Below are 24,754 nucleotides of genomic sequence, written 5' to 3'. Positions count from 1 at the left end.
TTGAGGCTGCCTTCATTACAATTCTTCAGAAATTAGAAAGAAGAGCCACTCCTGCTAATGTTTTGGTTTTCTATATGCTAGAAAACTGAAGCTGGACAGAACAGGCAGGAGCACAAAGCTGCTGTGCTGTGGCAAAAGGCACAGCCAAGCTGCTCACCAGCTGCCCTGGAGATTGGTGGCACCTCAGAGCTTGGCACTGCAAGTGCTGCTGTGCAGTCTTGTGAATTCCTTGTTGCTGCAGAGCTTTTTGCATGCAATCCTGGACCCACCCATGGAAAAGTAGCTTGCATGTCTCTGCACTCTGTGCCAGTACCTAGCCCTGATAAGCTCTGCTAAAAAAAGTGTTATGCTGCTTGGTGACAGCTTCATCAGGCAAAACACTTTTATCAGGGTCTTTATGCTGCAGGCAAAAAGCTTCCCCACCCCAGGGAGCACAAGAGAATTGAGATCCTTAGGTCAGATGAAGGATTTGTAATTTTTTTATCACTATGACTATTCAGAGACCTGAATTTTTCCCTGTCATTGTAATAGTGAGGAGCTGGTGCGCTGGCACTAAAGCAGTTTCAGGAAAAACAGAGAGCATCCCAGAGCTCACACTTACACATGTGAGCAATCAGCAGGCTGCAGGGCAGCCCTTTGGGTGGCACAGCTGTTCTCAGCCAGCCAGTGACACCAAAACTGCATTTTGTAGTTCCCGTCTGCCTGAAGGCTGGCCCACAGGCTCAACACAGCCCACACAGAGACAGAAGCCACCATGGGAGTGCTGTGCCAGAACAGCCAAACATTTCTAATCCTTTCTCTTTCCTGCACAGGCATCTGAGATGAATCCCACCAGCCAATTCATTGGCACAACAGAATATGACTATGGATACGATGAAAACACTGCTCCGTGTAACGAAGGAAACAACTTTCGCAGGTTTAAATCCCTCTTTCTGCCAATTCTTTACTGCCTTGTGTTTGTCTTCTGCCTCCTGGGAAACTCCTTGGTCCTCTGGGTTCTCCTGACCAGGAAAAGGCTGACAACAATGACTGACATCTGCCTGCTGAACCTCGCAGCCTCTGATCTCCTCTTCGTTTTGCCCCTCCCTTTCCAAGCCCACTACGCTTCAGACCAGTGGGTTTTTGGCAATGCCATGTGTAAGGTAATGGCTGGGATTTACTACACAGGTTTTTATAGCAGTATTTTCTTTATAACCCTCATGAGCGTAGACAGGTACATAGCAATTGTCCATGCTGTCTATGCCATGAGGATACGAACAGCCACTTGTGGCATCATTATCAGCATGATCCTGTGGCTGGTGGCTGGCTTGGCTTCTGTGCCCAACATCATGTTCAGCCAGGAGCTGGAGGTCGAGCAGGCATTGCAGTGTGTCCCCACGTACCCCCCAGGTGACAATACCTGGAAGGTTGCTTCTCAGTTTGCAGCCAATATCCTGGGCCTCTTGATTCCCTTTAGCATCCTTGTTTGCTGCTACACTCAGATACTAAAAAACCTGCAAAAATGCAAAAACCGCAGCAAGGTCAAGGCGATCAAGATGATCTTCATCATCGTCATCGTCTTCTTCCTTTTCTGGACTCCTTTCAACATTGTGCTGTTCCTGGACTCTCTGCAGAGCCTGCACGTCATCAATGACTGCAAGGCGAGCTCCCAGATAGCGCTGGCCCTGCAGCTGACAGAAACCATCTCCTTCATCCACTGCTGCCTGAACCCCATCATCTACGCCTTCGCCGGTGTCACCTTCAAGGCCCATCTCAAAGGACTCCTTCAGTCCTGTGGTCGTGTCCTCTCCAGCCCTGCCGGAGGTGCCGGGGCTGGACAGTCATTTTCAGCACCCACCCAGCTCTCTGGCTGGTCTGACAGTGCAGGGGTCCTGTGAGCACACCTGAGCCACCTTCTGCTGGGGCGAGGGGCCGGCCAAAAGTCTGCTGTGGTCCTGGAGGTCGTGCCATGTATGCAGCATCCCCTGGGAGATGCAGTATGCTGTGCCTCCTGTTGGGACACGCTGTGACCTGCCACACAAGAACTTGTGACATCGATTTCCCAAGAGAACCAGTGCGTTTATGAAATGGTGAACATACATTGCTACAGAATAATTTTTTATTAAGTTTTAGAGCTCCTTTAATACTGACTTCAGCAAGCAGGCTGCTTCCTCTAGTATCTACTTTCTCCTCTGACAAAAGCATCGCTTCTGCCTCACCCCCAAGTATGCTGTGCCTTGTGGAAGCTGAATCCCTACATCCCTGGGACAAGTGTGTGACACCCCTCTGGAAGGTGGGAAGTGGACAGGCATTGGGATTGCCTCATATGGCAAAGAGGGAATCACCTCAGACACTGTCACAGTTTCCCCTTTCCCTCAGATCCCAGAGGAAAAAGCCCCCCCTTCCACCCTGCTTGTTGTGGAATGGGCCCAGGGGGACAGCCCTGGAATCCTTGAATTGCTGTCACCCAGACCAGCCTTTGGTAGTGATGCCTCCGAAACTAACAAAGCAATGGCTCCAGGCATCCCCTATACTGGTCACTCATGGAGGCTCCTACACTTGAAAAGGTTGTCCTCAGAGCAGGTGGGGGCTCTGCATCACCTCTGGAGCTGTGGCAGCTCCAACTCTGCGCCTTCCATGCTCTCTGCTAAATGTAACCATCATAAAATGACCTGTAGCAAAGCAGGATCCTTCTCTTTTCCCAAATATCTTAATTTTCTGCCATTTAAAAAATGCTGTCTTCAAATAAACATTAGCTACACCTTTTTTGTCTTGGTTCTTGATGGTCTGCCTGACTCACAAGCCTTGATTAGGACAAGGAAACTGAGTTTGCATATTTTTGAGTGGGTATCGAATAAATGCATCTGATGGAATTGAGAGGCACCCTGAAGTTCTTCAGCAAAACAAGTCTTATCTCCACTTTTCTGCTAAGGAAGCTTTGTTCTCCAAATCCCAGTAAAAATTCACAGGGAAAAAATATAATTTATATTGAGGTAGTATTACTGCAAATACATTTTTAAAAGTTAATCAAGAGAACACCTGAAATCTGGGAAAACCCAGCCTGATATTGTAAAAGATTTTCTTTTTTAAGGTAATAAAAATTTTAAATATTTTCCTAAGTTTACCTTTCCTTCTGAAAATATAATTTCATATTTTTATCCTTCCTAAAAATTAAAAAAGGAAAAAATTAACCTTGGTGCCAAAATATTCTTGCTATTAACTATATAGTATAGAAAATACTTCTTTATTTTATTATAGATAGCATGAGTAACGTTTCTAGGCTTTATTCCTCAATGAACAAGAAATACCCTGCAACTCAATTATTATATTCTTTTACTTCTCAGAAAACTTCTATATAGAAATAAAGCTTTCTGTGCATTTCTGTGGGGTTTTTTGGACTGCATCGGATTTTAATGATTGAAAAGAAACGTGGGTCAGCATCTCAGGTCAGGTTATCTTCTCTCTGTGGCCAGATTTTGGAGTTTGGATGAAGGTATTTCTGTATAAAATATTCAGTGACACTTACCATCATTTTTCCTGTAGGAAGGGACAGGCAACAGAGCTTATATTGCTTTAACTGATATTTTGAGAGGAAGGGGTAATGGAAATGTTGTCTGACCAGCCCTCACGCACTGGCACTTTACCAATGACCAGTAAGATTCTCTCTAGGTTACTAGACAAAGGTCAAACTCTGGGGTAAAAAATGTACTTTGCTGGGCTCACTGAAGAGTTCTCCCCCCCACTGCTGTATTTAAAATACTGGCGTTTAAGAATTCAGGAATGTAGATCCAGGCCTCACATCCTCTGCCCAAGCACAGCCAATCTCTCACAGAGCCAGACTGCAGATTCTGAGGACACTTTTCCCTTCAGCAGGCTCCTCCTCTGTATAATGTGGCTGTGAAAAGGAATAATACATGTAGGTATTTTGCCCCTTTTGTTGTTAAAACTATCAGAACACAAACACACCCGGCATCACCTCAAAGCACCTGTACACAGCAGAGCACCCAGAAGCACTGTGCTTCTTCTCTAAACATGAAATTTTATTTACAATGATTTGGACCACAAGACTTTATGCTACTCTTCTTATATGTGATGGAAAGAATCTATGGAGACACTAAACAATGTTTAAAAATGTTTGCACTTGTATGCACTAAAAGAGTTCTGGAAAAGAGCACTATGTTCTCAGGATAATAAAAATAGAGAGCTGGTAGTGCTATTTCTTCAATTATACATTTCTTTTTTTAGGCAGAAACTTGTCAACAATTTACTTTTTTCAGCAGGTATAATAATCTTGAAATAAAGCAGGTAGCAGTTTCACTGTTTCCTCAGTTTCAAGGTTCTGACACACAGCAAAATTGGTAAAAGAAATTTTGCAATCAACTCATAACCAGATCAGTTAGTTTTCATTTGCTCAAATACCACTGCAAAAGCACCAAGTAACAGTCAAGATTAATGTCACCTGGATTTCCTGGGGCTTGGTGTGATACTGTGAATACATATGCCAAAATATATAGCTCAGTCTTGTTCCACTAAATTAGTGGAAATGTGATCTCTGTTCAGAAGAGGATGGAATAAGGAAATTATTGCTGTTTGTAGAATAGATATTCTAATGAGATGTTGCACATTCAAAGCAATTATTGTTCCTCCAGAGACCAAGCTCTATTGAAACCATTGATACCAGATTGCCAGTTAAACTACTGAATACCACTTTTCACATTTAGTAACACTTCCCCACCTGGTTCTGAACTGTGTTCTGAAGGGATTGAACTTTCATCTATTGATTTTCAGCTATTGATTTTCATATAACATGTTTCACTGACTTTTCTGTCTCATGTTTCTCTCTGTCCTTTTGTAGCCTGATGCCTGTGGAACTGTAACCTTATCCAGGTCTGACCTTACTCTACTCCAAGGCCTCTTGGCCAAATGTGCACATCCTCAAAAACACCTCCCAGGCCATTACAGTAAGGGAAGCATACTAATACTGTGCAAAGCACTGCAAAGGAGCACTGACAGTTAGAAAAGCAAAATAATAATGTGTATTGTGGTGCTATTTGTGATTCCTTCTGGCTTTCCTCCAGCCTATGATTGCCAAGTTCAGAGCTTTCACGGTGTCCCTCAGTTCTCTTGACTTACCATGGGATAGCCCAAACTTAAGAAGGTGTGAGACTGAATTTCAGATGTCCTCCATTTTGCCCACCCCCCTCATTAGGGTTATGAGAAATCTGCCACATGTTTGAGAACCACCACTGAATTCAGTGTGGCAGGATACAGCACTCATTGGGAAAGTCCATAATATTTCTGGGGCTTGACATCAGAGTTAAAAAGATCCAGATAAGAAGTATGTATTACCTCCTTCTCTTATTTAGTTTCCAGTTATAAAGGATAATTGGAATAGATAAAATCAATGACATTGCTCATTCGTGGCCACACACTAACTATTTGTACTCCTTACAGTAGAACCTTGGCTACAGAAACACACCTCACACCACCTCCTGCCTCATACCTTGTGTGGATTTTGCTTTTCTTAATTAGAAATATGTTATAACCAAAATACATTATCCAGTGCAAACCCCAAATGCATTTATAAATTAACCCAGAAGTGAGATACAAAACTTTCTGTGGTTTGCAATTTCTGCTGAAATGACCTCATAATGCCACCAAGCTCCGAAGCATGCCTAACTATAACTTTCTTTAAGAACCCCAAAATCTCAGAGGTCTGCTCACCACTCTGGTTGCCCTTAGATGACTCCTGTGCCCAGCTGCTTGCTCCCTCTCTTTCTCTGTCAGCCGTTCCTTACCTTCTCTTGGCCTGAAGAAGAGAATCAGGTGTCCTCTCTCATCCATCCCAGTGCACTGCAGTGTCAGCTGGCCAGTCCAGTCTCTCCCCCTAGTGACTCAACCTGCTCTCTTCCTTCACACTGATTCTCAAGCTAGCTGACAAACTGTTTTCACTTGTCACAGTGTTCTGACACAGATTCTCCAGGTTGTGGCTCATGTCCAAAACCTTTGGCCCTAATTTTTTTGAGCTTCTATCTCAGAGAAAATGTTAGGTTATACCTCAGGAGAGACCTCTTGATTTCAGATTAAAAAAACAAAGGCTGGCATGACTTAGACTTCCCTGAAAGTCTTTTCAGTGAAATGTGTGGAGGGAGGGAAGTTGGAAGTGCCAGTGGTGAGCACTTGTAAGCATTTAATGTTTAATGCATTTTAACATATGAACAACTAGGAGATAAGAAATGGTCCCTGGACAGTGTGAAAAACAGTAATAGACAGTGAACTTCTCCAATATCCAATACTATTGAAAATAGTGTCACTTGATGAAGTCTTGTAAAATGGAGCACCAGTGAACAAGGTTAACTCCCCAAACAAACAGGCCAGTGAAAGGTTTTGAGATTTCTGGTGAAAACAAATACACTTTAGGCAATGAAAATACTTTTTCTTCCTAGGATTCATGTAGGTGTTTATGTAGGTGTTTATCTCAGCATACTTCAGTAAAACTGAGGCAGAAATATCAGTTTCCCTTTAAATTATCTTACACAGGTTTTCGCTGAAGTTATTTTCGTCACTTACTTGTGGTTTGCTTTCATCTTAATGCTTACACAATCTTTCCAAGAAGAATGACCAACTGGTTTGCATGTGCTAAATGTAAAACAATTCCTGCAATGTGATCTGAGAGCTTTACAAATACAGATGGACTTGGCTTCCTATCACTCTTGCTGAGACTGTTTTGCACAGTGGCACAGCCTATCTAGAACCATTCAACTGACTGCAGGTGTGAAATATCTCCCTTGTGACAAAGCTGTAAGCTATCTCTTCCATTCCCATTATGAGACAGCAATTAGTACTACCTTGAAATAAAAAAAAAAAAAAAAGATATAAAGAGGATGCAATCTACCACAGTACAGAAAATATCACAGTCATCCTCTTTTGGATGGAGGATGGAGAAGAATTTGAAGTCTGTAGTGCCACAGACTCTGTGTATGGTTAGTTTGCTGTGGACTGTGAAAAAAGATTTGATGGCTTATCTGAAGCCCTGTGTATTCTCTATAGAAGTTACAAAGGAAGTGGTCTCTCCACCCATAAATAAAACATGCCAGAAGATGACTGACATCAGATTCATTATATGTGTAAGTTGGTGTAGTGTGGCTACCAAGCTGGCTTCAAGCTGCTGGACTGTCCGTGGGGAGTTTTCTCAGGAACACAGCAGGGTCTCCCAGGTACATGCACAGGAGTGTGAGGCCAGTCTCTGAGAAGACTGCAGACTATTTGGAGCCATTTGTGTCTTTCAGGTTCCATTTCACTGATCAGTCCTGCAGATACCTGAGAAGCAAAACCAGGGAAGGCTTGCATTTCAGAGATGCCAAGTCCTGTGCCACAAATAGTACTGAAATCTGCAGGCTTATCACAGGACAGGCACAAGTTTCATCAAGGGAGTGAGACACTTAGAGCTGATTTTATCCTACTCACCCCAGAGTGACTAATTCTAGCACACAAATTAAGCACCTTCCCTTTCCACTCACACAAAGATCTTCATAGATAGCCTCTGCTGTTGTGATCCTCGTGTTCCAAGAATCAATGTGAAGATCAAGAACCAGCAGCTACAACAGATGAGAACCCTGCTCCAGCACAGTACTTTGCTCAGGAGAAAAACAGTTTACAAACCAGGTTCCACAAATTAGTGGGTGCTGGCAAAATGGACGTAATTGTACTGCTTCATCTAATAAATGTGTTAAGAAGGCAAATACAGTAATATCTGTGAAGGACTCAGAGGTTAGCCTGACAGAACTAGAGACATGATTGTGAGAGAAAAGCAGAATTCTACAGTTCTAGAAGGGCCTGGATAATGTGCATTAAATAGGGCCTGCTCCTGCACTGTAGTGAAGAGCAATAAAGAGAACCCCAAATAACCAGTCCCTCAGCTGGGAGGGTGCCTTCTGCAAACTGAGCCAAGGATTGTGGCAGGGGACTGAGCACCTCAATGTTTGTGAGGAGAGGTTAACATGAAGGGCAGATTGATACATTGCATTGATACATCCTTTTGTCATTCTTCTGTGGGTAATGCAGAATATCTTAAGAATATATAGGACTCTGAGTTTACTTATATCTCTGTTTCCAGGTCTTACTCCTCCAAGGCTCTGTGAAGTGCCCTAAAGCTGTAAGGAAGTACTGTGACACCTGAGCAGCTAATGGCAACTTGCATAAGCCACCAATAGAAACTGTTTAACTTTTATGTATGTTCCTACCCCACCCCAAACACAGTTTTAGAACACCTGCATGGGTATGAGGATGCAGGGAAAGAGGAGGACAGGCTTTGCAGCCTTACTTCTGTGCCATGTTAGGCAGCACATGCAGTTTTCATGGGCATGAGCAGAGTACAGTCTTCATAGTGCCATAACAAATGTGTTCCATCCTCTGGGTGCATCACCACCTGGGCTAGTCTTTAGATCTACCTTTGATCTATTCCTCTTCAGCAATGGCAGTAGACAGCATTATCAAGCTTACCTGCTAAAAAAAGCACCTTGGCCCCAAAGAACAGCAAAACAAAAATATTTGACTTGATGTTTTTCCAAAATAAATGGTTTCTCATCACCAAAAGCCCTAAAGTATTCATTTAAGTTACCTGAAAGTTTTATCAATGCACAGGCTGGCTGTGTACCCTGAAAGGCTGTTTATATCATTAAAGAGAGCTCCCTACATTAGGTGATTCATTGCAGCCTAAGGTGGAGTAGCTTAAAACAGTTTGCCACCCTCTGCAAATACGTACCTCTGTCCCTTTGCTAGAGAAGGAGCCCTTGGATTTGCTAGCCAACTACCAACTAAGGGCGGGAGAGAGATGATTCCTGCAGCCTATACCTTCCAGTTTGGAGGAATTGGGAAAGAATTCCCTACTAACAGACCTTGCAAAGGCCTGCTCTGTGCTCCTCCTTGTGCTCAACCAAAGTTGCAACATGCCCATCCCTGTAAACTTGAAGACAGTCATCAAAATGTCTGATGTGAGCTGCTGTGGGTGAGGGTGCTTGAGAGGAGTCTGCAGCACAGGTCTCATCAAGATATTTATTGGATTCCTCTTTTAGCACAAAAGATCTGCTTCATTCAATTTAATAATAAAAAATGGCTGAAGCACATTGGAAAACAACTCCTTCAGTATGCACCTTCCCTCATGCTATCCTGCTTGGCCTGAAATTCTTGAAAAGGCTTTGACACAAGGACTGAAGTCAGCATTTCTCCTTCCATAGAAAGCCTAGAAAATGAGATGAACTGCAAGGCCATCTCTTACCTTTGCTACAGTCTAACTGGCATATAGCTGCAGACCAGTCACTTCTATTTAGGTAATCTGGTTGGTAATATTACCAATATTTTTGCCATTAGTGACCTGTCTCCAGCATCCCTTTCCCTCCACAGGAAAAGATACTTCTTCAAGAAAAAGAGGAAAATTATTTCAGTGCCTTTAAGTAAATCCCCACAGCATGACTTCAGTATGCCCATAACATTGTATTATAGTCACAAAAACCTGGTTTTCTCTTACATTCAGAAACTGATGGAGTAATATAAGCACATCATGGTTTGATTCCCCTGCTTTAGTTCTCTCAGTGGTACTGTTGTGACAGCTTGTAGAAAGCTCCAGATAAAGTAAGACAGTTTTGTTGCAGATGTTCTTCATTCTTTTTTGATTCTTCCCTTTGGTCAAGCAGTACTTCCCTATTTCTAGAATTCCAATGGATTAGTACACTGAAGTTTCTGTACTCTTTTCTTACTGTTCATTCTAATTTTTAATGGAGAGGGAGAACCTAATTTTAAATGGCAATCTTCTCCTGGCAATGTCTCTGACTTTGGGAGACTTTTCTCCCACTGCTTCTTCTGCTTCTATCTCTTAGGAAGTTATATGAATTAGTTAATGTTTATAAAGCCCATTAAACCCATACAAGAAAGTTATTATGACTAAAATCATAGAAATTAAGTCTGAGAAATCCTCTAGTCCTTTTGCAATCACTTCTCACAGGCCATGCTTTCTAGACCAATAAACATAATTTCTTTCCTCTGGACTTCTTCAGAGTCTCAACATGGTTGAAAAAGACATTTTCAGGGGGTTCTGTCTTTTGTAACAGGCTCTATCCTCTATAAGATGATAGTAATTTGGCTACAGGTCAATATGTAGTCACAGGGGCTTAAATTTAAGTGCCTGATATGAAATGTTGCCTTTCCTTTGAATTTGTCTTCTTTTTTTCTCCTGTATTTTAATCTTGCTCAAACTTCTTGAAGTTTCAGATTATTTGCATTACCATTTTGGAAAGAGACCATTCCTGATTTTCAAAGGTTGGAGCAACGAGGGCTCAGGCAGCCTGAAAACACTTGTCCACTTGTCTTCAGTCTAAGCACCAAGATTGGGGGCACAAAGAATTAAAATTCTTTCCAAACAATATGTGCAAAACCATGCTTTTGTCTTCAAGTTAAAATACAGTGGTCGGTCAGGAGTGATTCATTCACCACCACAAGCATCCACCAAACCCATTCTGCCAAACTCAAAACTGCTGTTTTCCCCCCAGGTTATGAAAATAGAACAGAAGTCTTCCAAGGAAGATTTCTTCTGTGATCTTTCTTAAAACTAATTGGATATTGGTGACTCCAGAAAGGCTCTGAGCAAGGCAGAAGCCCCAGTTTCACAAGACAGGGAGGGAAGAAGTCAAGGACTACCTCTACTATTCCCAGAAGGTTACACCCACACAAAGACCCTGGACAGTGGATTCCAAAGGAGTTTCTCCCTTAAAAGGCAAGCCCCTTCTCCAGGTGACACCCTTCTTTTTCATTAGGCAGTGAAAATGAAGTTCTTTAGGCAGGATTTTGAATCCTGAAAGCCAATTCATTTCTTTACCAGGCATAGCAGTTCATAAAAGATGAAACATGCAAACAACACTTCTGAACTAGCAGCCTGTACATTGAGTAGGAAGAGACATTGAGTAGGAAGAGATGTCCTGAGTGGTAAAAGAGAATTTCAAATTCAGACAGCAACTCAGAGAGAGATGGGATAGAATGGAAATGTGTCTTGGGTCTCCCTGTTATCCACTGTGTCACTGTAGGAAAGGCACTTTCTGCTCAGGCTTGAAAGTTTTCAATGGTTTTCTGTCTGTACTTACAGCAAAATCTACACAATCCCTTCCCTTATGTGATTCCAGCCATCACACCCCTCTTCCTGAGTGCTTAGGTACTCTTTCTGAAACAGCTTTATGAGTCTCTTTTATACTGCCTTTAACACGTGTTCAGGTTATATATCCCTGGGTTTATTGAAATAAATTTTTTAGGAAATGAAAAAAATCCAGCTATAACTGTAGCACAAGCCAGTCTTACTGATTTTCAGGAATGCTGTAGGTAAACACTCTGCAGTCTTAGGGAGAATGGTCAAGAGCTGCTGCCAAAAGAGTGGAATTTGAAATAAGTAGCCTTGCTATAAAATTGAAAAAGACTCCATAAGGAGCAGAGAAGTGGTCATATTATCATAAGTCCTGTTTTATAAGGATCTATGGGACCCAGTGAGATGCATCCCAGAGTCCTGAGGGAATTGGTTGACAGTAGTTGCCAAGCCCCTCTCCATGATAAAAAGTCATGGCAGTCATGGCAGTCAGGTGGAGTCCCAGGAAATTGGAAAAATTGGAAAATTGGAAAAAGGAAGATATTGTACCTATCTTTAAAAAGAGTAGGAAGGATGGCCCTGGGAACAACTGACCTGTCAGCCTCACCTCTGTGCCTGGGAAGAACATGGAACAGATCCTCCTGGGAGCTGTGCTAGGGCACGTGGAGGGCAGAGAGCTGATTCATGACAGCCAGCACTGCTTCACCAGGGACAAGTCCTGTCTGACCAATCCAGTGGCCTCCTGTGATGGAGTGACTGCAAGAGCGGGCAAGGGAAGAGCTATGGATGTTGTTTATCTGGTCTTCTGAACAGCCCCCACAATATCCTTCTCTCTAAGTTGGAGAGAGATGGATTCAATGGGTGAATTGTTAGACAGATTAGCAAGTGGTTGGGCCATCCTGTCTGGAGGGAAGTTGTCAATGGCTCAGAGTCCCAATGGACATCAGTGACAAGTGGTGTCCCCCTGAGGTCTGAACTGGGACCAAGCACCATTTAATATCTTTATTACCAAAGGGATTGAGTAGACCCACAGCAAATTTGCAGATGACACCAAGCTGAGTGGGGCTGCTAACACACCTGAAAGATGGTATGCTGTCTGGGGGGGCTGGACAAGTTTGAGACGTGGGTCCATGGGAACCCTGTGAGGTTTAACAGGTCCAAGTGCAAGGTTCTGCACCTGGGTTAGGGCAATCCCCAGTATCAGCACAGGCTGGGGGGTGAACTAATAGGGGAGAAGTGTGGGGAGCTCATGGATAAGAGACTGGACATGACCCAGTGATGTTCACCTGCTGCCCAGAAAGCCAAACACATCCTGGGCTGCATCCAGAGCAGCGTGGCCAGCAGGGCAAGGGAAGGGATTCTGTCCTTCTGCTCTGCTCTGCTCCGGTGAGACCTCACCTGGAGTGCTGCATCAGTTCTGGGGTCCCCAGCATGGGAAGGGTATTAAACTGTTGGAACAAGTCCAGAGGAGACCACCAAGACAACTAGAAGAATGGAGGACTTTTCCTGTGAGAAAAGTCTGAAGAAATTTGGTTTGTTCAGCCTGAAAAAGAGAAGACTTCAGGGTGATTTAATTGTGGACTTCCAGTATCTGAAGGGAGCCTCCAAGAAAGAGGAGAGGAACCTTTTACAAGGGCATGGGGTGACAGGATGAAGTGCAATGGATTCAAACTGGAAGAGAGTAAATTGAGATTAGAAGTTTCCAGAGCAGGTAGAAATACTTACTGACCTGAGAATGGGATTTTATTGAACCAGCCAGTCTTAACCCTGTAGAGATGGAGTAGTTCCAGCTGGAGAAGAATAAGCTGGCACCCATAAAGTCTTCATCCACCAGTTTTGACTTCATCCTGGAAACCAAGCTTTTTTCAGGGGAGAAGAAACTTGCCCCCTCTTTTGCAATATGTCACAGGAAGTGCTGTTTCCTATTTTCAGATAAATGTTCGTTCACAAAGAAGAAGCACCCACAGTTAGACCAGCTTGATGAAACAGTGAGTAGCTGATTTTTTCCCTTTATCTTTCCATCTAAATGTATGTATGTTTAAGAGAAATTCTCTGGGTGGGGAGTCACCGTGCCTATTGACAGTGGCAGTAGAGCTGACATTGAAGCAGAGATAATACATTTGGGAACAATTTGGTCTTGTAACTAGCTTAGAGCTTGGTATAAAGCTAAATGTGAAAGGAGAGAATTCAACTGGACAATTGGTGTAGAAAATGATAATCTGTCTTTGTACCAGAAACTTATTGGGTCTTGGTTTTGAAGCAGTTCCAGGAGACTTGATAGCTTGAAGTTGCATTCTGCTAAGGATAAAAATTGGTCAGAGATTAAATCCTTCATGTTTAAGTTAAATGCTCCATATCTAAAACACGTCTTGCTCTGTCAGATGCAGTTGGCAGGTGTTCTCCATCCCTATCCTATCCTATCACATGGTTTCTCTGTATTATTCAAACATTTAATCTGTTAAAAGTGTTATTTCATTATAATTTTTTAAAGGGATATTGTGACTGGATCCTCTTTTTAATGTGATGTCTCTGAGTCACCACATTAGAAAGTCTTTACTCCATACCTCAGCTACATCTCAACAAGGTATCAGTTTTATACCCAGATGGCAATTTTTGTTAATGAGGTTTTACATTAATAAAAATCATCAGTACTGCCCCGGAATTTTTCTACTCACACACAAGAAAAGGTGAGCTCCTCTGCTTGGATAAATGAGATTTGCCGCTTGTATATTAGCAAAAAAACTACAACAGCCTACAAATTCTTTTTCATTTTTTTTACATTCTTGGGAGAATTGCATTGTCATTTGCCTGGAACAGCTGACAGCAACAGAGCAGGTGGCTTGAATGTCTCAGTGTAGAGACCCTTGGAGCAATAACAGGACATCACATGATCCTATGGCATATGCTGGCAACCTCCACTCCAAGTTATTAGCATTCCATTTTGTACTTGAGTTCATCCTCAGAATGGTTGTGACTACAACTGCTGCCTGAACTACTCCAAATTCAATGTTTTATCAGATACTGAAAAAAACCCCAAACCACATCTCAGCACAAAAACCCCTAACAGACATACAAGCCCAGAAGTTAGCTTACACAAGAGAAGAGCCTATGTATACATATATACTCATGATTTGGAGGAAGATACTTAATCCATGTCTCAAATTTCTCTTTCTCAGAATGCTAATTTTCAGTGCTTATGATATTCTTTTACTGTACATTTGTTTAGGTAAGAACACATCCTCCTTCTTTTGTCTTGAGGCCTGTAGACTGACTCTATTTAACTGCAGAAAAGCTCAGAGTTTTTGCCAGGCTGTCTTTCTGGTTTTGATGGGGAACATAAACAATCAGATCTTGAGGGCTCACAGAGAATTAAGCCTGCTCTTTTCAGCCCAGAATATATTTTATTGTCAAAGTTTAGCAGGGTTGGAAAAAACTCATCAGTTAGGAGGCAAGTAATTCTGAATGTTTCTAATGCTCAGCTGTTAGAAAAGAGGAAGAGGTTTCCCAGGCAAGGTTTAATTTTGGAAGGGGCTCTTTGCCCAGTCAAATCCTAGAAAGAAATGCTGTGGTCACTACCACATGAAAAGCTGTTTTTGAGGGAAACTATCAGTTTAGAGTCTTACACAGAGTATTTAGTTTACACTTCCATCTTTTCCTTCATCTTTCCTGGTAACTCAGGAAAAGTTCTTACTTTTATGCTTGCTCTCCAAGCAAGTGCACGTGTTTGTGCATAGATTTCTCTGCACTTTTGCTCCTCCTAGAAAATCAAAGGCAAAGTTAAAGAGGTAGAGCAGGAAACACTGGGTACCTCTCTTGCAGGGCCTGCTACCACAATATGTGGTATTATTTTTTGTTATTTAAGTTTCAGTATTACTCAGTGCTATGTTGCACTTCTCTCTCTTCAAAAAGTGCCCTAGTTGCTGCTGACACATACTTTTAAGCTGATTACAAGTCATTAAGCAATTTCTTTTTCTGTGTGCCAAATGCTGGCATTTGTGAAAGAAGGAGAGTGAGAGTGAGGGCAGTAGCACTGTGTTACCTGCTCATACATTACTAAAGAGAAATCTTTTCTTAAATTGAAAAAAGGTGAAGGGAACTTTGGGAAGGTCATTCGGTTTTGAGATAAGGAGCTCCATTCATGCACAGATGCTCTTGTAACTTGTAGTTACTATGAGTTCTGGTTTCTGAGGGGAAGTTTTGTCCAAATCACCTCTAGACCACAGCAGACTCATTGGGCTGTGACAAATGTCATCCCTAAATAAGTCACTGTAGCAACTCAGGAGCTGCTTTGCTTGAATGACATGACAATATCATGTCTGATAGTCCTGCCAGCACCTAGACATCTTCTAGCTAAAGTGACACTGTTGATAGCAGCTAATGCTCAAGAGCTAATGAGGCTTCTCCCAAAGCAGCCAAAATACAGAAATCTGGAAAGACTTCAGGGCTGCATCTTCATTACAAGAATCTCTGATGTTGCCATAAGTGCAGCTTTGTTAAAACTTAGAGAAACGAAACTACGTTTATTTGGGCTCACTAATTTACAAGCATTCAGCAAACCAAATTTTATCCCATCTAAGATGTAACTCAATGTTCTTTGCATGAATTTTTTTTCCAGGGTCCTGGTATTTGGCCCATTGCTTGGCCAAACCTCCCTGTACCTCTTTTTTGGCAACTCAGAACACAACCAGTCCTCCAAGGGGAAGCAACAGTAGCATCTTATTGGACTGTTCATGTATTTAGATACTCTTACATGGTTAAACACATGATAAATTAGTAAGTTCTCCTCTTATATGTCTACCTTAACCTTGGCATGTTGCCTACTTTTGCAAAAATCATTCAGAATTTCTGTTAGCAAACAAAACTACCCTGTGTATGCAGAAATAGTGGGACTATGGTCAGGACAGGGGGCACTGATGGCCACATGCAGTACAGAAAATGCAAATAATTAAGACTTTCTGAATATTCATGTGTAGTTTTGGACAGAAAAAAAAGGAAATAAAATAATTAAATACAAGTTCTCAAATCAGAATTGCTCCAATTATGTTTGAACAGCACAAAAGCAGAGATAAACCTGGAGATCTCTTTGCTGTAACACACTTAGTTCTGAAGGTTCACATCTAGACAACCTAAGAGCCAAAACCAGACATCACGTCTAGGGCTACAACTTCTGCAGAAGATGCTTCTTTCTGCACAAAAATGAAAATGGGAAATATGGCTAGAGATAAATGAAAAAATTAAAATCAAGTGCAACCAGTAATAGAGTTTTTTATCTAAGTCAGTTTTCTAGAGTTCTTTGTGATTAACACTGCCTGTGTGCAAAAGATAAGCATTTTTTAAAAAACATCTCAGAAAATATTTGTAATGTTTTTTGCTTGTTTTGAAAAGGAGGACCATACAAATACTGTGAGATTTCCTACCAGGTCAGAGCCAGTAAACAAAACAACAACAGCAGTTCCATGCTGTCTTTCTGACAGGGTCAGTTCAGTTGTATAGGGCAAGAGCTAAATTGTGGTGGTGGGAAGGTGAGCTTGGTCTGACTGGCATGGATTTACTTTTGTTCCCAGCATGTCTTATAGTGATGTCTTTTAGGTTTGTGAGCATAGTTGAGAGAGATGACCCAAAGTGACCAAAAGGATCTTCTGTGCCATATAACATCACACTCAGGAATAAACTAGGGGCAGGGGGAAGTTTTTCCAGAGTAGGCATTGCTCAAGGACTGCATCTGCCTGCTTGTTGAACATGGCAAGAATTCGTCCTTGTTTTACCTCTTATGGGATACAAAGATTCTACAAGGCTAAGTGCACCAAGGCAGGTTTAGATCAAATATTAGGAAAAAATTCTTCACTGAAAGGGATATCAAGCTCTGGAACAGGGCTAGGGAAGTGGTTGGATCACCATCCCTGGAGATATTTAAAAGCTATGTAGATGTGATGCTTAGGGGCATGATTTAGTGGTGGACTTAACATTGTTAAGTTAATGGCTGGACTCAATGATCTGAGAGGTATTTTCTGATCTAAACAATTCTACAATTCCACAGTACTATGATTCTATATATAGGTGTATGTATATGTATATTTACTTGTGCATATATACACACGAAAAATTGTTTTACTACCATGTAACCAACAAAATTTGTTCAAGAAGGTTATTTGTATTTTACATATATCCACCAAGATAAAAATCCAAATCAAAACTATATCCTCCGGATCCTTAATGCTCTGTAATTATGTATCAAGAAAACAGCCTTCTCTCAAACAGCTGAATAAGCTGACACAAGCTTAAGACACCTCAAAAATTTCACCTGCTGCAGCTCAGAGTGGCCCAAGATGTAGTTAAATTGACTATCTACCAAAAAGCAGAGCAGGGGCCTGTCTCTCAGTCACTCCAGCCACAGGCTGAGTTTCTTCAGTGACATTTAGACTTGCAGAACTCAAGTGCAGACAGAATGAAATAGAGGTGGTTTTGAGACTGCGGTCTCTGCAAAACATGCTTGCAATCACATTGGGCAGAGCACACCATTGGAAAAAAGTGCGTTCAGGAAAGGAGAGAACACTGGTGCATGACATGAGTGTTCAGGGATCACACAGCAACCTGGGCCAGATGCACTGCCTGAACTCTTCTACATTGGGAGTGCTCTGTTACCTTTGTCTAAGAACAGGCATGACATTTCCAGGCTGATTTCAAAACTAACACCGTGCCATGGGCAGCCACCTGTTTGTCATGAAGTGTCTGATAAAAGCAGTCATGAGGGCACAGGAAGACAGAGCAGCCCTTTAAACAGGCAGCAAGTAGCTCCCTCTGAGTGGCTACCAAAGGCATTGATTGCATTTCCTCACTAAGTGACCAGGGAGCACTTTTGGTCCCTCTGACACTTCACAAAATCCTCTGCCCAGCTTCTCATGGGACACACAGGAATTCTTCTGTGTTCTCTGGGGGTCTGTGAGAAGACAGTAGTCCTGAGCTTTTCAGAGATCAAGTGAAACAAATCCATGCTTCTGCATCTGGCTCACAGTCCTACCAGGGACTTGGGAAAAGGAGAGGCTTTGGCAGCTGTAGGGGCTAACACCCAGACCTGTTCTTGCAGGGGAAGTCCAGTCCCTCCAACCATCCCTAAACAAAAACAGGAGGGACAGAGGGTTTGCACAACTCTTGCACTTCCTCATTCTTGCCTTACTGGAAACACTGACTTACAAAGGGTGAAGAACGACATCACATGAAGAGCTGTAGTGCACACTCTTAGCTAGGGCCATATCGCTGCCTTTTGCCTTTGTGCCCCCTCCAAGACACTCTATGAATCTGAACTTTGCAGCTCCTGAATAAGGCTGTAAACAACTACTGAAACAAGGAATCAAAACTCCTTACATCCCCAAACAGCAGTGGAGAGGCCTTTCAGCTAACAGGAAGATGCTACAACAGAAAGAGGTATTAGAGGCCACTTGAACAGCAACTCTTTTGCGTTGTTTGCTAAGGTCTTTGTCTGTCTGTTCTCTCTACAGGACCATGCAGCAATTTCAGTCCAGAGGTATCTGAAACCAGCACACTTCCACTGCCTACACCTGCCCTAGGCTCTGTAAAAGAGCCAGTGTTTGCCATTTTAACCCAGATCAGCACTGCTGACTTTCCACTCTTCAACACCCATAATAGCACTGGTAGGTGTGTTTAATACTGTCCTAATTCCTATAGGCATTAAGGCTCCCAAAATGTCACTTGAAGCAACCTGAGGAAGTGCTTGAAGTCAGCTGTTTTTCACCCATTTCACAGTACCTTTGCAGGCACCATTTACACCTGACCAATGCCTGGTCCTCCATGGGTAAGGGATAGAGGATGGAGCATCATGATGAGGAGGGGGCCAGATCCCAATGAGAAGCAAGACTATGTTCTGCATTCCAGGCACAGTGCTCTCCTTGCCTTCCTGGCTTTCTACACTCCTCTGGAAAGCCACTGATGAGCACAAGAGCCCCAAACTACCCACAGCTCATTAAATTCATCCATCCTCTCCCTCTGGGTCCCCTCTGGGTCAGGCAACTGACAGGCTCTACTGAGGAGGAAAAATGCACATGACAATGCACATGTGGGAAATGACACACTTCCAACATGCACCAGTGTGACTCTCCAGATGTATAGATGAGTTTCCTGGGAGCTCTGCAATTTCATTCTCTTTCACACCTTGACATCGTAATGCTTGTGTGCTCATCAACAAAACTCATTTCAAATGAGAACATCAGCATGTTTCATTCTCTTCACTGCTAAACTTGGAGATTCTTCTAGTTTAATGATCTTTTATTCCTTTTCAGACCAATACACCATGGGAAATGAAACCACAGACTACACTGACTGGCCACTCACAACAGAATTTGACTACGGCGATTCGGCACCATGCATGGGAACTGAGGAAAAGCACTTTGCAGCAAAATTTTTGCCACCTCTTTATTCTTTAGTGGTGATATTTGGTCTGACAGGCAACCTGCTTGTTGTCCTTATCCTGGTCAAATACAAGAGACTGAAGAGTATGACTGACATCTACCTGCTCAACTTGGCAATTTCTGATCTGCTGTTTGTATTTTCTCTCCCCTTTTGGGCTTATTATGCAGCTCACGACTGGATTTTTGGGGAGGTGCTCTGTCGAATTCTGTCAGGTGTCTACCTCCTTGGCTTCTACAGTGGCATCTTCTTCATAATCCTGCTGACCCTGGACAGGTACCTGGCCATAGTGCACGCAGTGTTTGCTTTGAAAGCCAGGACAGTTACCTATGGCATCCTCACCAGCGTCATCACCTGGGCTGTTGCTGTTTTGGCTTCTGTCCCTGGGATAGTATTTCACAAAACTCAAAAGGAAAGTTCAGGCTATACATGCAGTGCTCATTATCCAAGTGATTCCATAATAAATTGGAAGTACTCTATTATTCTAAAGATGAACATTCTGGGACTTATTGTTCCAATGCTAATTATGATTTTCAGTTACTCACAAATTCTAAAAACACTATTGAGATCCAAGAATGAGAAAAAACAGAAGGCAGTCAGACTTATTTTTGTAATCATGATTTTTTACTTCATCTTCTGGACACCATTCCATATTTCTTCTTTTTTGCATACATTTCAAAATCCACTTTTCATCCCAAACTGTGAACTTAAAAGTCAGCTGGAGAAAGCAATTCAAGTTACAGAAACAATCTCAATGATCCACTGTTGCATTAATCCCGTGATCTATGTATTTGTTGGAGAAAAATTTAGGGCATATCTTTATATCTTTTTCCGAAAGCAAGTCGCACCTCACCTTTGCAAAAAATGTCCAAGTCTGTATCGTGAAAAGTTGGAAAGAGTCAGTTCCACATTCACACAATCCACTGCGGAGCATGACATCTCTACTGGACTGTAAAAATACATCAGAACATTAGTTAGCAAATTTTGCATCACTGCTTTGCCTTAAGGAGTGGCACATCCTTAAGGCATCCTGGGTCACATCAAATAGGACTTAAATAGGGTCCAGACAAATATGATCATGCTTTTTTACAAAAATCTATCCACTGAGGTTTATTGAGAAGGGAATACAATATTGAAAATCTAAGGGGTAATAAGATCACAAGATCTTACTGGGACTATTTAACTCAAGAATTTTTCTGTTTTGCTAATAGTGCAGTCATTTTTAAACATAATCCTTTAACATCTATAACTAAGTTATAGCATTTTGGTTTTTGCTTTTTAATTTTATGTCTGCCATATCACCATTCAGTTGCTGACTTTTTCCAAAGAGTGGTTTTAATCAGCAACATTGCAATTTTTGTGGGTGCAATTCTTCAAGCAACTGCACACATTATGTTTACTGACTGTACAACAAGACAATGATGCAGTCCTAAAAAGTGTGAGCTTGTTTCTGACAAGTCATATCCCTCCAAGAAAAAAATAAAACAAAACTAAACTAAAACAATAAGGGCCCTTCAGCAAAGATCTGCAAGACCTGAATGAAAATTACCTTGGTATGTGCAATGCAAGTTTCTGTATGAGCAAAATATCAGGATCCTCTGAAGGATGTGAACACAGTACTGAGAGCAGGCCTCCCTAGTTCTGGACAGGTAAATCATGTGCAGAAGAAGAGTTGACACAGCAACACATGACACTGGTGCGTCAGGTTAGGCTCCTGCATGGGAAAAACATGCTCTTCACACACAAAGCAACTCTGACTTTTGGGATACACTTCTAGGAAGACAGTGGCCTTGGAACTGCAAAATCAGCCAATTCCAGACAAGGCATACCTTCCTGCCTTCCCAGGAGAAGAGTGCCTCTTGCCAAATGGTGCCTCAATGAGAACTGCATGCTGATTGAAGACTCGGGACCATTGGCCCTCTGGTGTACAATGGCCATATATTTATTCCACCATTGAGAGTTTCCCTGTAAAAGAAAGGAATTCTAGGGACATGGTGTTAGCAAAGAAGAGGAAGAAGGAGTATAGCAGACAATTTCCTACTTCAAACTGTAAAGAAGTGCAGGTGATCACTCCTTATGCAAGTGAGCTGGCCTTCTGGTGTTTTCCCCTTTTCATTGGAAGGGCACAGCTCATGCGTGCAAGGAGTTGCTCGTGGAAATCTAGAGGGGCAGATTTAACTAACCTCCAGCAAGGACACCAGAGGGAATTCCATGCTACTTAAGGTCAGGCATGTGATGTAGATGCCTGAATTAACAGCAAATCTCTTCAAGGTCCCTCAGTGGTCAGTAGAGAGTAAGAAGTGCCTGAGCCAGAAGCAGTCATGGGATTTAGTCTCAGGGGAAGATTAACTGTCCAACTGTGGAAGGAACCTGAAAATGTCAGCCTCTTAATTTGGCTATCAGATGCCTTAATCTAGGTGGTGCAAATACTCTTCTTCCTCTTGCCTTAAAATGCCTGGGCACTGCTTCTGTTTGTTAGCTTTTATCCCATCAGCTATTGTATCCTTGTGAGGTTAATAGCCACAGATAGACTACACAAAGACCAAAAACTATCCTCACAGTAAACTTTCTGGCTTAAAAATAGTAGTTTTTTGTTCTTTTCTGCTTTCTTTACTGAAACAATGTGAAAGCACCGTTTTAATTCTAAAGCATAAATTAGTTCAATGCAATACAAATCTGACTGTAACGGTGATAGTTCTACCACTGTGTTTAACTGTAAATCCTTCTCTTGTTGGAATTAAATTTCTTCCTGTTTTCATGTTAATGCAGTGAAATTAATAAAATCAGTGTCTGGAAATCTGTGTATACCCGTGTTCTCTTCTGTAAGCAAAAGGGCATTGGCTCTGCTCTCAGAGTGGAGATGAGAAAAAGACAAATGGGCACTTGCAATACCACACCGCAAACCAAGCAAACACAGAAGTCCAGAAGCTTTTGCAGCTGGCACAGCTTTTATTCATCATCCAACTCCAGAAGAGGGACATACAATAGCTTTGGAAAAAGTCTGGGGCCACAGATTTTAAATTAGTGAGATTTGGAGAAAGAGGGTTATGTGTGTTACAAACAGAGAAAGAGTGGCAATAAAAGATGTCACTATATTAATATTGGGATAAAACCAGGATTCTCCATAGATTCTCTGCATCAAATTATAGATCTCCTTGCACCATATAGAGTGATCCCAGACAAGCAGTGTGCCTGTTGTCCCAAGTTTTATGTGTAAGGAAATTAGGCCCTCAAAATTCAATATGGAAATATGCTTCTGCTTCACCCTGCCATTCTCCCTGCTTCATTGTGCCCATTCCTTTTTTTTAGCCTATGATCCACACCTCCTTCTCTCCCCTGCACACTCTTCTTATTTATCCATCACAGGATAAGCAAAATTCGATAACCACTCCCCCCTCCTCTTTTTTTTTTTTAAATCTGATTTCAATCTTGTATTTTGTGCTGTAGGAGCACAAATAAACTAAACTTAAACATTATGCTGTTATGTACCCAAGCAAGATAATCCTTGATTCTTCATTGCAGCTTTGCACTGCGACATGCCCCTGCATGATAAGAGACACTTACAGTTATGAAGCTCCAAAATAAACATCTGTCCTTCCACTGAAAATTACAGAAGCGGTAAATAAAAGAATATAAGAACAAATTTACATGGTATCTTGTTGCAGTTAATTAGAAACAAAGAAAGTGCCAGGAGAATAACATGACACTGACCAGGTTAAATGGCACAATAGGCAGACACTGCTCATTTTGAAATTTAATTTTGCTGCTGTTTTCAACTGCTGATGCCTACTGCCCTTCACTAGGAAGTGTTTAGTGTGGTCACTGCGACCTCAGAAGCATTACTCCTTAATAAAGTAATAAAAAAATTAAAGCTAACAGAGGGAAAATTCTGGTGTATTTAGAATATCTATAGCAACCAGGCCAGAACAAAAGGGTGCAATATGCTTTGTACCCATATTTTGGTCACATTTGCCTACTAGGAGCTGTACTTTATTCAGAAAATTGAATAGGAGGATTTAAAAAAAGGTTGTTGAAGTTTGTGTCACTGCCAAGATGTGTTGTAGGTCTGGCGACAGCGAGAGCAATCTTGGTTTGAATGTTTGAAGTCTGAAATGACTGATGCTGGGAAGGTGGGACCCCAGCACTGAGAGAGAGGAGGGCAGCATTTTTAGAAAAACAGTTTTGCCATTATGCAAAACTGCACAGACCTCCAAGTGATGCTCAGCTCTCCAGAACTGTCTACAGGGTTGTGCCAGTAGGATGCTACCCATACAACACAACCTATCCTGATACCAGACTTTTTGAATGGAATGCAAACCAAATAGATGGAAGTAAAGGAGCCATCTGGACATAGCTTGCAGGGACACTAATATAAGGTATGGACAATTACAGACTATATCTAACATTTGACTCTTGAAAGTATTTTCTGGTTTCTAGGGGCTAATGTTGTCCTGAGCATGGATTCTTTCACCTGATGTGCAATAAGCTGATTCACACATGCAGTTGAGATATGTTTTTTATTTTATATCTGAGCGGAGATGGGTGCTAGGTCATGAATCTGAAAGCTAGCACACCTCCAAAACGCCACGTAATCATTTTTATACACTTTGAACAATAGAAGATTGACATTTCCCACATATGTACCAACCTAAAGCTGAAGTCCTTGGCTTTGCATTGTCTGATCTCCATTTAAGGGAGTTCACACTTCCTTCACTCTGCCTGCCCTTTGAAGAAGGGGGTTTTGTGAGTAAGAGGCAATCATAGTCTATAGGCAGGTATTAAACTCTGTTAATGACTAAGCAAACTTCTTTGGCTTTATCAAAAGTTTCATTTTCTTTGTAGCTTAGATTATAGTGTCCTCCTGTTCTTACTTCTCAGGTGTTAGATTTTGGTCCCTGCATGTTTGGTTTCTCCTTCACTTTTACTAAGGTCTCTTATTTGTCCTGTACTATACTTCAGTGAATTTTTAACTCTCTCAAGCTACTTTATTGCCTTACTGGCATATACTTTGTCATCAAACAGACTCTGTTCACCCTTTGTGTGACCTAGTTTTCACTGGGAGGAAATTTAGTGTGTGATTTTCCCAGCCTGCTTGATAAAAGGTCCAAGAGTTACAGGTGCACAGGAGGAGCATATCCAATGCACAGACAAGATAGCCCCAAAACACCAAACTCTAGACCTAGAATTTATGTACTCTTAATGTACCTGAAAAAAAACCCCAAAATGTGT

The 24,754-nt window shown here is 41.9% G+C and overlaps 2 protein-coding genes across 2 annotated transcripts; both read left to right on the top strand.

Annotated features, from left to right (window-relative positions):
• The first annotated feature begins 821 nt into the window (after positions 1-821).
• LOC139591399 (C-C chemokine receptor type 8-like) lies at positions 822-2,645 on the top strand. The gene has a single exon (XM_071429955.1). It carries the CDS (start codon positions 822-824, stop codon positions 1,875-1,877), a length of 1,056 nt encoding a protein of 351 aa, XP_071286056.1. The 3' UTR covers positions 1,878-2,645.
• A 10,397-nt stretch (positions 2,646-13,042) lies between these two features.
• Positions 13,043-22,322, top strand: LOC139591196 (C-C chemokine receptor type 5-like). Its single transcript, XM_071429543.1, has 3 exons — positions 13,043-13,092; positions 18,601-18,753; positions 19,399-22,322. Exon 3 carries the CDS (start codon positions 19,410-19,412, stop codon positions 20,478-20,480), a length of 1,071 nt encoding a protein of 356 aa, XP_071285644.1. The 5' UTR covers positions 13,043-13,092; positions 18,601-18,753; positions 19,399-19,409; the 3' UTR covers positions 20,481-22,322.
• Positions 22,323-24,754: the final 2,432 nt, after the last annotated feature.

The sequence above is a fragment of the Agelaius tricolor genome, unplaced genomic scaffold (assembly GCF_023055355.1).
Source record: "Agelaius tricolor isolate 1412-34295 unplaced genomic scaffold, bAgeTri1.0.p SCAF_6, whole genome shotgun sequence".
Lineage (NCBI taxonomy): Eukaryota > Metazoa > Chordata > Aves > Passeriformes > Icteridae > Agelaius > Agelaius tricolor.
Note: the sequence above shows the minus strand (reverse complement) of the source record. Positions and strands in the feature narration are given on the sequence as shown.

Bases quoted from the DNA above. Each gene is read 5' to 3' on its own strand.
- LOC139591399 (XM_071429955.1), top strand. From the start codon at position 822: ATGAATCCCACCAGCCAATTCATTGGCACAACAGAATATGACTATGGA.
- LOC139591196 (XM_071429543.1), top strand. From the start codon at position 19,410: ATGGGAAATGAAACCACAGACTACACTGACTGGCCACTCACAACAGAA.